Source organism: Ammospiza caudacuta, chromosome 5, assembly GCF_027887145.1.
Source record: "Ammospiza caudacuta isolate bAmmCau1 chromosome 5, bAmmCau1.pri, whole genome shotgun sequence".
Lineage (NCBI taxonomy): Eukaryota > Metazoa > Chordata > Aves > Passeriformes > Passerellidae > Ammospiza > Ammospiza caudacuta.
In genome coordinates this window covers 62,767,584-62,778,990 of record NC_080597.1, presented here as the reverse complement: position 1 = coordinate 62,778,990, position 11,407 = coordinate 62,767,584, and the positions used below count along the sequence as shown (strand labels likewise).

Here is an 11,407-nt window from a genome sequence, read left to right as displayed (position 1 = left end):
AAGCAATATTCTAAAATTACACTTCAAAAGGTTATTATTGCAAAACTCTTTAAGGCTTATAAGCAGAAAGTTCCTGTCAAAAAGCAACATCCTTAAAGCTTTAAGTCAAATGCTCCTAAATCAACTTCAGACTGATAAAGGTTAATTGCAAATAGGTTCAAAGGCCTTCTTCCATGCTTTATTTTTCTCAGTTGTTATTAGAATTCGCCTTTGTAACTGTCCCATGGTCGGTTTGCACACATATTAGAATCACAAATACACACATTGCCTGTATGTACCTGACACGAAACACAGCTTTGTATTTCACATTACTGCCAGATGATTTAGTCGTAGCTGCCCCCAGCTGGGATAACCTGGCTTATTCAGGGAAACGGACATGAAGCACTCAAAGGCAGATATTTTCCTCTGGGTTTTCCTTTATCTGACTCCGGTGCCGCTCCGGGCAGCGGGAGGGGTCGGGCCGAGCATATGCGGGTTGCGGGTGGCCTGGTGGGGGCCAGAGGCGTCGCGGCCTCCTTGTCCCGGTGCGCTCCCCGTGGCCCGCCCTGCTCTGCCCGGCCCGGCCGTGCCCGTCGCGGCGCGCAGGCGCAGTGGGGCGCGGGGCGGGCGGAAGGGCGGCGGGGCGATGCTGGCGGCCCGGGCGCGCCGCGTGGCCTGCGCCGTGTCCGGCGGCGTGGACAGCGCCGTGGCCGCGCTGCTGCTGCGCCGCCGAGGTGCGGGCTGGGGCTGGGGCCGGGGCCGGGGCCGGGCGGAGGGAGCGGGGGCGGTGGGGCTCGGGCCGTGCTGCGGAGCCCGCGCCTCCCCTCCGGGTCCCCGCGCAGCCCGGTCCGGCCGCCTCCCGCGCTCGGCCGCCCCTCGGGCCGGTGGAGCGGCCCCAGGCCGGGCAGGGCAGCGCGGAGAGCCGGGCACCGCGGGGACGGCAGAACGGCCCGAAAGAGCGGGCGGGAGATGGGATTTAGCGTGGCCTGAGGTTGCTGTCAGAGCTTGGATTAGCTATTACCGAGAGCAAAAACCGGCTATGCAGCAACCGTACTGTAAAACGTAGCACAGGGCTGCTCACGTCTTTGGTAAGATGCAGTTACTAAAGCCATTCTTGAGAAACACTGACTTTATGTCCAGGCTGTAAGAACTTTACTTTCTAAGTCATCTTGCCTTCATTTCATAGGCTACCAGGTGACAGGGGTGTTTATGAAGAACTGGGACCCTCTGGACGAGCAGGGAGCTTGCTCCGTTGACAGGGATTGTGAAGATGCTTACCGGGTGTGCCAGAAGCTTGATATCCCCTTTCACCAGGTTTCCTACGTGAAGGAATACTGGAATGAAGTATTCAGGTAGAAACACATTTACAATAGCTGCTCCTTCAATATATTGTGGTATATAATATACTTATATATATGTGGTATTGTGTTACAATGAAAAGGAAGAATGAACAGATAATGAGCAATGGCAATTCATTGCAGTTTTATCAATGCTAAGAGAAAGCCCTGAAGTCTGTTAAATATTGAGGGATTTTTTTTCCTCTTTTTTGTATTTACAGTCAGAATTTATATTTTGCTTTTAATATGTTGTTTTTTTAGTTAGTAAGAGATTTCTGCTTGTGTGAGTGTTTAGCAATTGCTTTGTTGCAGCTTTTCTTCAGCTGCTGATGTACTGGCTCAACCTTACTGCAACTTGAAAAAAAAATTATTTAATGGGGTACTGTTATTGTCACTGTATGTGACTGTATGCACTGTATGTGACTGTATGTGACTGTATGCACTGTATTCAGTGCATTTTACATAATGTGTGCTGAATCCAGTTTAGCACAAAATGATTGTGACCTAGCCTTGCTTCTTTAACTAGAACAAATCTGAAACTATTCTCTAAAGAGGGTGCTCAGATTTTCTGTGAATTTGTTGCACTTTAGGCAAGGTTCTACATAGGAAAAGCTGAGAGATTTTATGGAAGGTAGGACAAGAAGGGACACGTTGGTATAACAGCATAATTTATCTTTATGTACTGGACAAAAGTACATAAAATTTTTTCCCTGATCTTCATCATCCCCCTTTAAGTAGTGCTGTTATTACCTTACATGAAACTGAGGAATAACCTGGTCACACTGCATGTTGAAATGATATCAAGCTGAGCACCAAACTTTTGCACAGTTAGTGAAGAAAACAGCAAAACAGCTCTTTTCTTGGAAAGTTCACTCCATTTTTCCCTTTTTGGTGTAAGGGAATGAATAAGTGCTACAAAACTTTTTGGGATGTGTTAGTAAGTACAGTGTTTCCTAACACTCTGTTACAAGTGTCTTAGTTTGTTTCAGAATCCTTTTTTCTTTCCTGTCATCACTGATCTTAAATTTACTCCTCCTCTGGATCTCTCTTTAATGAGTTACTCACCATAAAGCATCTTTTATCACGAGGACTGTTCCAGGTCTTGTCTTGCCCATGGTTTATGCAAAGCCTGTTTCAGTTCATTCTGTCAGAGAGATCCAGTAGACATTGCCTTCATTGCCCCTTCTCTGGCTCTGTGCTTTACCAGCAGCTCTGAATTGCTGTGAGGGTGGTTTTGGGGTGAGTCCTTTGCAGAACTCCTGGGGTACAATAGGAGTCAGGTGTGAGGCAGCTCTGGGTAGACCCAGGTGATTTAATTATTAGTATGAGTTATTGAATTCAGAACTTTTAAAAGGGAGTTAGAGCATGTTGCTTTATTTTCTATTTTTTAATGTAGTGTCACATGGTAAAGAAGAATGAATTGATTCTGTTTCAGATGAGAAAAGTAAAGCCAAATAATAGGATTGTTGTTGTTCTTTTAAATCCAGTCTGTGCCCTCAGTTCTTCTTGAGTGCAGTGGCTGCTGACAACAACCTGGCAAACAAAATGAGGCAGTGATAAGGCCTTTTGATATCTCAGGGTAGCATTGTATGCTGGTTTAATTTCATTAGCTATTATTTCAGTGTTTTCTAAGTAATTATGCAGCAACACACAACATAACATATGCAGCCACTACAACATAACTTCAAGAAACGTAGAATTTCTAGAAGGGGGAAAAAAAGGGACAGAAAAAAGTGTCTAAAATTAGGCCCCATGAATGACTGCTTGTGGTGACATTATTGCAGCTGAAGTTACTGTCTGTTCAGCTGAGACTCTCCTGGTGTGTACCACCAAAGTGTCCCACTGACCAAATAAATAGGGTTGTTTAATTCTGAGGGTAAGTAATCCCTGAGAGATGAGTATGATACACGCAGTGGACAGCCCCATCTGTCCAGAGGGAATATTAATTTGATAAAGCAGGGTTACAAGATTGTAAGTGATAATTTGACCCTGTCCTCAGTGCACTTTGTAGAAAATCTTCCAAACATTGTTTTTTTGCACAGCAAAATCTAATGGATATTTTATTTCTGACATAAAATGTTTATGGCGAATGAGTCTTCTCTGGGACCGAGATTCAGCTTCTCATATTTGAACACTGTCCAATTTCTGATGGTATGATGTATGTTAATGATTCTGATTTAAGTCTTTATTTTACAGTGACCTCTTAAAAGAGTATGAATTGGGAAGGACACCTAATCCTGATATTTTGTGTAACAAGCACATCAAATTCAACTATTTTCTGCATTATGCTATGGATAACCTTGGTAAGGCATTTTCAAGTGTGTCAGTACAGAGTGTGTGCCATGGAAATGCTTAAAGGAAACAAACTCTTTAAAAGGTGGGGAAATACATGACTTCATGTGCATGCCTAACTCATATCTCTGTAGGAGTGTGTCAGTCATTGCAAAGTATTTGGTTTTAAGGTTGCTTTTACATAAAGAATCATAGAATGGCTCAGGTTGGGAGAGACATTTAAAGGTCATCTAGTCAGCTCCCCTGCCCTGGGCAGGGACATCTTCCACTAGATTAGGTTGCTCATTTGTAGGAACAGATTTATTTCAGGGACATGCATTGACCTGACCATTAAGTTTTACATTCTTAGGTGGTCCTTAAAGTACAAAAGCACAAGTGCTGGCATGCTGGTGAATAGTTTGTATTATTTAAATAGCAGGAGTATGATTATTGTCAGTATAAGACTTCTCTTTAGGTTTTCTTCTTTCATTGCTTTCTGCTTGTTTTACTGTGTATTTGCAATTGTGTTTTGAACTGTGATTTTCAAGTTTGTGCCTTTATGTCCTGTCTTTCCTTATAGGAGCAGATGCAATTGCTACTGGGCATTATGCCAGGACCTCACTGGAGGATGAGGAAGTGTTTCAACAGAAACATACTAAAAGACCACAGAAGCTTTTCAGAAACCGTTTTGAAGTTAGAAATAGTAAGTTGTGTCTTCATTTCGTGTTTTGTCCTACATATGAAAGAGAAATGTAAACTGTATTTGGTACATACATACAGAATCAGGGGTGTTTGTGACCTTACACACAATGGTTACCAATTAAACCTCAGCCTTTGTAGATGATTGTTTGTGCTAAACAAGGGTGTTTATATTACTGAAAATGACCCTGGCTTGTCAAGCATTACATTTTCTTGTTTTAAGAGTCAGATGAATGTCTGATATATGGTGAGAAGCATGCTATACCCAAAGGGAAAAAAACTTGTAAACTAAAGCTGTGCAAAGCTGCCACAGTGATGATTTTACATTAGAGATTCCCTGCTTTCATTTGTCCACCCCTGGACTTAAAGGGGTTTATTTCTTTCTTTGTTTTAATTTTACTTCTGGAAAGTTGAAATGGCCCCAGCTGGACCTATGGTCTGTACATGTGCCAGACTGTGGTTTGCAGATGTTGTGTGCTGTGTTGGGCTTCCTTGCCCCATGACTGAGATTTGGTATCACCAGTTGTAACTGAACTATTGGCCTCCAGTTTGTGTTTGAGTCAAGAAACACATAAATAGTGTTTGTAAAACAGCAGAGCTATTAATTTTAAAGAGAGGGGACAGAACATGATTGAAAAACTGTACCAATTCTATTTCATCTGGGTAATCAGGAGATTTCATCTATTGTAAAGAAAAAGGTGAGACTCTCATCTCTGGGCATTGGTAATAACTCCACTGATTGTTCAAATCATTGATTTCTAGTAGGGTGATTTCAGAGCAAAACAGTGTTTTTCTGAAGAGCAGTACATTCCAAGGTATTTGAATCTTCATTCTCTATTTCACAGGAAATGTGAAAATTGTTTTTGCTTTTTACGTTGTTGATGTCCTTGCCAGTGATATGTGCACTATTGAAATAGATGAGGCAGTGTAAGTCTTTGTGGGATTCTGCATAGTACAAAATCTTCTTGATCTTTTTAGTGATAAGAAAATATCCAAGTGTTTTTATTAACATGTATTTGAAAATAATAAATCAGAAATGTTGATTATCAAACAAAATCAATTTGAGCTCGTAATAGTAGTTATGTTGAGATGCCTTATGTGTTTCACTTTGCAGCTGTGAAACTCCTTCAAGGGGCTGACCTCTTTAAGGACCAGACCTTCTTTCTAAGTCAGATTTCACAGGATGCTTTGAAGAAAACCATCTTCCCTCTAGGGGATTTAACAAAAACTTTTGTAAAGAAGATAGCAGCAGAACATGACCTTCACCATGTGCTAAAGAAAAAAGAGGCATGGTAACACTTAACACTTTTATTTGTATTTCTCTCTAAAACAACTTTCTTGAACTTTTTGAACTTTAACCTCGGACAACCCATCCATTTCTGATGAAAAAGAATAATGTAATGGGTTGGGAAGCATTTTTCATAGCTGGCTACTTCCTTAAAAGTACTTTAGGAGCTTGTGGTTAGTTGTGTATTTTAGCTTGCAGGTATTTTGTCTGCTGTTGTATCTCAGAAGAATGAAGGTGAATGTGTAGGATGCTATGAGCCTAAAGGAAAACATCCTCTGTCACAGCAAGGGAGAAGCTTTTTTTATTCTCCATAGCTTTTAAGAACTTCTTCACTTAAAATTATTTCTCAATATGTCTTTAGAAATTGGATCATACTGTTTGTCTACATTTACTCTTAAAAAAAAAAAGAGTTATGTTTCTCTGAGAGCTAAGACTTCATGAGTTGATCTTAAAAGCTGTAATGCAGGCAGTAATTATGTTGCTGATGCTGCCTTGATTGCTTTTCATGTTTATTATTCAGCCTCAGTAAATGAGTGAGTGAAGAATGTCAGCAGTAACTGGAAGGAAGAGAAAAGCCTGTTTGGTTCTGAAAGTGGTTTTTTTCAAGAGCTGGACCATCATTGTATCATTTTGTTACTTTTGTACTTTAATATGAAAGAGACATCTGTTTTAAAATACATACAACCTAGTCACCAAGGTTAATGTATTTATTGAACAGATGTTATATTTCCTATTATTCCTCTTACTTCTTACAGCTTTCACTGATTCTGTGTAGAATGTTTGCCTGTGTTGCAGAAGATGTTGTGGATTTGTTTATAAGATGCCTGGGGTAGTTTGGGATACACGGGAGGGGGAAAAAATCTTGGACAAATTATTAATAGATATTATTTCAAATTTTTTTCTCTGCTTTTGTGTATTCAACTCCATGTTTCTTTTTCAGAGTATGGGGGTCTGTTTCATTGGTGAAAGAAACTTTGAAAATTTCCTTCTTGAGGTAAACAACACTAAATCTCTTGACAATCTTTGTTTTGTTCTGGTGTTCAGTTTTTAAAAGACTGTCTATAGAAAAATCTCAAGCAGCTTGTGACCCACTCTAAGTAGCAATGTCCCACCTCCCTTTGCAGCCACAAGCCTAGTTAAAAACTGACACCCACAGCCTGTTGGAAGCATCTTGCCCCTCTACCAGCTGTCACTCATTTTCTGGAGCACAAGAAGTGAACTGCACTCCTGTGCCTGCCAGGCTCTGACAAATGGTTGGAATGTGAGAGGGACAAAGTGCTGGGTCCTGCTGCTCCTGACATATGTGAGGGTAGGGGAAGTGAAGCCTGGAATTGCTGCTCATAGGGACTGCCCTTCCTGTGTTTCTCTGAGAGCAGCATCAAGGAGTCAGTAAGCTGCTTGGGCAGAGTTTGCTTCTTGAGGAGTTGTTTTTCAGCTTTGAGAGAATGTAGTGACAGAATCTGAAATATGCTATGAGGTTTTCTGGGCTGTCTTGTGACTTACCTCTTCCTCTTTGTTAGTATTTGGAACCTCAACCTGGTAACTTTGTTTCCATTGAAGATAAGAAGGTGATGGGAAGACACAAAGGTAATTGGCTAACCCACCTTAATAACCTAATTTTAGATAAATGGAGCAATACCACTTCTATTTGGAGGGACAAATTTTGGGAAATCCCAAAGGAGCCTAAAGGTTTTTACTCAGTTTGTTAAACCATGGAAAATTTGCTGTATACAACAGTGGAGCCTTGATCTACAACTGATTCTTGGATATTTGTTCTATATTGCAAGAAAGCAAATAATTATTAGGGTTACTCTTTTGATACTGAGTATTTGTTATTTTAATACCAAGAGACCATTGTTCACTTAACCCCTTCAAAATGAATGTGCTTCAGTTCCATATTCTTTAGTACCTAAATTTTGCAGAAGAATATGCACCTCAGTGGTGCACAGGAGGAACTCATCAAACATGGACACCTTAACTTTTCCTTTTCTCCTGTTTGTTCTTCTTTTGCTGTCCTCAATTCAAGCTGCCAGAACTGAGTTCTTCTCCCCAGTAATTTATGATAACAGGATGTTATACAGGTACATAAAAGTGAGGGAGACTTGTGAGACTGAATGGTAGATAACCCACAAATTGAAACTGAAATAAATAAAGTTGTAATCTTTAGTTTGCATTTCAGGTACAGATGAAATTTCAAGTAAATGTTAGTTTAGTTTGTGGCTGGCCCTCTTCTCTAAGACAGCTTGGTTTGTTATTCTTTGTTTGGTGGTAAAGTTTTGGGGAAATGATTTTAATGTGTCATTCTGAGAGTAAAAGATGAAAAGTTGCTAGCAGCATTCCATTTTCATATTTCTTTAGGTTGGTTCCTCTTCACAATAGGCCAGAGGGCTCGGCTGGCAGGGCTCAAGGATGCTTGGTTTGTTGTAGACAAAGATGTCAGCACTGGAGATATCTTTGTGGTGAGTTAATTAACACTGGCTTTGCAAATGACTAATGCATGCATTTTGTGACTGCTGCTGTATGGAACATGGCCTAACTTGGGCAGAATTCTTGGCTTTCCTTTGGGGAAAACAAGAACCAACTAGCCTAGCATCAGCAGATGTGAAACATCTTTTCCAAACAGGCTTTTCATGAGCACCAAATTGTTTTAGATTTTGGTATAGAGCTTTTCAAAGCAAAGGACAAATACTGAAAAGAATGAGCCAATCTCTGAACTCTCATTTTCTACTCTAACGCATGAGGGTTTTATCTTAGTTATTATGATGTGGTTTATAAAATGTCTATTACCTTGGTTTGTGATATATTGCTGCTTTGTTTTTCTAGTCAAAGAATGAGGAGTCAGTGACACAGTTTTATAATTTTGAAAACTGAGGCAGAGCATATATGATAAATAATAAATAATTGGTATGTTAATGGCTAATCATATGAGGTGATGCAGAGTTTTGCAGCTTGCTAGCATTGATAATGTTGCTTCCTGTTCATGCAATTGTTATGCTTCCTGGATACTGATGTGATTATAATGAGGTGTTCTGCTACTTGTTGATGTGCTAGTGCAGGGGACCATAATCAAATGAGAATTGAGATGAAACAGACAGGAGCACTAAGAAAAATTTTAACTGCAGCAAGTTTGTGAAAGGCAAAGCCTTTGGTGGGGAGGTGTTCATTTGGGAAATTGGAGAAGAGGGAGGCAGCATCTTGTTGAGACAGGATAAGGAAGTTCAGATTTCTGAACTCAGCCTGAAGAAGGCTGAAGAAGAAATGCAATTGGGGGGAAGAGCATACAAGAAGAGAGACTGACTCTGAGGAGCAGGTGACTGACAAATAATTCAGGCTTGCTTTAGCCTAATTTAAGTGCTGATAAGGTTTGCTTTCTTGCTCATATTGCCTTCACTTTGCTATGGCTTGATGCTTATTCTGCATTTCATGCTTCATTTTCCAAGTCACATGCTCTTTGGCAGAACCATCAGTAATAAATAAATAAATAAATAAATGTGTTTTAAGGCACCATCACGAGATCACCCTGCCCTGTACAGAGACCTGCTGCGGACAAACCGCGTGCACTGGATCGCAGAGGAGCCGCCGGCGGAGCTGGTCAGGGAGAAGATGATGGAATGTCATTTCAGATTTCGGCACCAGATGGCACTGGGTAGTCAAACCTTCTTTTCTTTTTGTCTTAGTCTGTGAAACTCTGGTAGTGTGTTTGTGTAGTTCTGCAGCAATAGTGGATTGGCTTTGGCTTGGCCTTCCTGTTTCTGCAGTGTCTCACAAAACAATTCTGTACAGTAGTATCATTACTTAGGTCTGTTTAGCCTTGGTTTTCCTTCTTTAATGTAAACATAATGGTTAACTGTCAAGTGTTTGATCATTTTCTGCTCTAGTGCCTTGTGTCCTGACTCTAAACCAAGATGGGAGTGTGTGGGTAACATTAGTGAAGCCAGCAAGAGCTATCACACCTGGACAGGTGAGTTATTAGAAGTACTTTTCCTTCCATTTTTGTGCCTTACCTTATCTGGCTAATAAATCAGAGTACCTTTTTTATTAGCTGGAGCAAAGTAATTAATTCATTTGCATGTGAGTGGTTAGCTCTATTTTGACTGTTTATCAGCTGTTTTAAGGGAGATTGTTTCTAGTTTCAAAGGATCTGTTGTTATCGGTATAGCCTAAGATGCTTACAAGTTTTAGAAATACATAGAAGCATCCCTGGTAATCAGTTGTACATGCAGAAATTGAAGCTGTTGTTCTTTGCAAGAAATAGATTTTGAAAGGCATTAGTTTGGTAATTGCCTACTTAATATGGGTTCAGTGTTCAAACCTGTGTAGTGAGACTCTGTCTGGTGAATTCCATTGTCCCAGACAGAGCTGAGAGGTGCTGTCCCTAAAAGGGATGCCTTTAACACTGTCAATATAGAGATCCTCCATCACATTCCAGCACACTGGCTTTCAAGCATTCCCTGCATCCCTTCTCCCAGCATACATTCCACCCACCCTCCCCAATACTTGGGGGCCTGTGGAACATATCAGGAGGGAAATCATCTGAGAAGAATCCAGGCAGAGCTTGTGGGAGACATGAGAATCCCCCGAGTGCCAGGAGCTGCTGAGCCTGTAGCCAGGCTCTTACTGCCACGGAGTGAGACAGGGCAGGAGGGCTGGGCTCCCCTCTCCTGCAGGAACCTGCTGAGCACATCAGGGAGCTCCAGGTACCTCCTTGGGCTGCTGCCATAGTCCTTAGCCCCCTTCATGTTTTACCAAGTGCCACCACAGTTTTCTGGGGAAAAATAAAGTGAAGGCACAGATGATGTTACATATGTCATCTTTGAAATGGAAACTTTCCAGCACAATCCACTCTGCCTCAGTGACTGAAGAGTTTTGAGATAGCCTTGTAGAAGTTCATGATGAAATTTCCACCAACATGTTTATAAATTTACACTCGTGAGCCTACAAATCCTCTGTAATTGGGGGATTTTTGTTTGTTTTAGGGTTTTTTTTTAAGATTTAGACAGAACAGATAAAAATTGCTCACTGTCCAGCAGGTCTTGCACAGCCTGAAGTTGCTCACTGTGGTTTTTGCAGCTGCTAAAAAGACTCTCCCTGTGTTTATCTCCTAGTTTGCTGTGTTCTACAAGGGAGATGAGTGCCTGGGCAGTGGGAAGATCCTGAGGATGGGCCCATCAGTGTATACCTTGCAACAGGGCAAAAACCGAGAGGAGAGCCCCAAGAAGGAGGAGATTGACAAAATAGAACCAGCAACATGACACCTGGGATTGTCTATTGAAGGACTGTGGAGAATTTGCTGCCTGAGAACAATAAAAACTATAATAAATGTGGTTCATAAGGCCAGTTAAGCAGAGAGTCCCAGCTCTTGACTGTTAGCACTGAAGGAGTTTAAAGCTAAAGCCAGTTTGGTGCAATTCTGCTGGACTGTATGGTGCTGTTTATATTAATATGTGTCAAGGGATGTCCTAAGGTGTTCTGTAATAGCAGTAACACATACAGGAATTTTAACACAAAAATCATGGCTGAAATAATAAATCTATCTCTCCTGTGTAAGTGAAATGCTTTCTTTTCCCTTACTTAAAGGTACCTATCCTTAGTAAAGTACTTATGTTATTTTACACTAGGTGTATGTTTGTTCTTTGAACTCTAGAAGAGGAATGGATGATGTTTAAATTCAGCATTTGGAATGAACTCCAGGCAACAGATACTTATTTTTCATTTTCCATAGTTTTACAAAAAATGCTTTGGATTCTTCAGCTGTATTAAGTAGTTGCTTCAGATGTTTACATAAAACAGAGTTACAAATCTTAGGGGCTTAACAGTCTTGAATGCTAAATGT

The 11,407-nt window shown here is 40.9% G+C and overlaps 1 protein-coding gene across 2 annotated transcripts; it reads left to right on the top strand.

Annotated features, from left to right (window-relative positions):
• Window positions 1-625: 625 nt before the first annotated feature.
• Window positions 626-11,127, top strand: TRMU (tRNA mitochondrial 2-thiouridylase). Of its 2 annotated transcripts, none has more exons than XM_058805587.1 (11): window positions 626-713; window positions 1,166-1,331; window positions 3,513-3,619; window positions 4,168-4,290; window positions 5,401-5,573; window positions 6,515-6,568; window positions 7,095-7,161; window positions 7,933-8,033; window positions 9,076-9,220; window positions 9,453-9,535; window positions 10,680-11,127. In XM_058805587.1, exons 1-11 carry the CDS (start codon window positions 626-628, stop codon window positions 10,824-10,826), a joined length of 1,254 nt encoding a protein of 417 aa, XP_058661570.1. In that variant the 3' UTR covers window positions 10,827-11,127. The 2 variants fall into 2 exon arrangements, with proteins under 2 accessions (XP_058661570.1, XP_058661572.1); XM_058805589.1 differs by lacking the exon at window positions 626-713 and adding an exon at window positions 863-1,067.
• The last annotated feature ends 280 nt before the right edge of the window (window positions 11,128-11,407 follow it).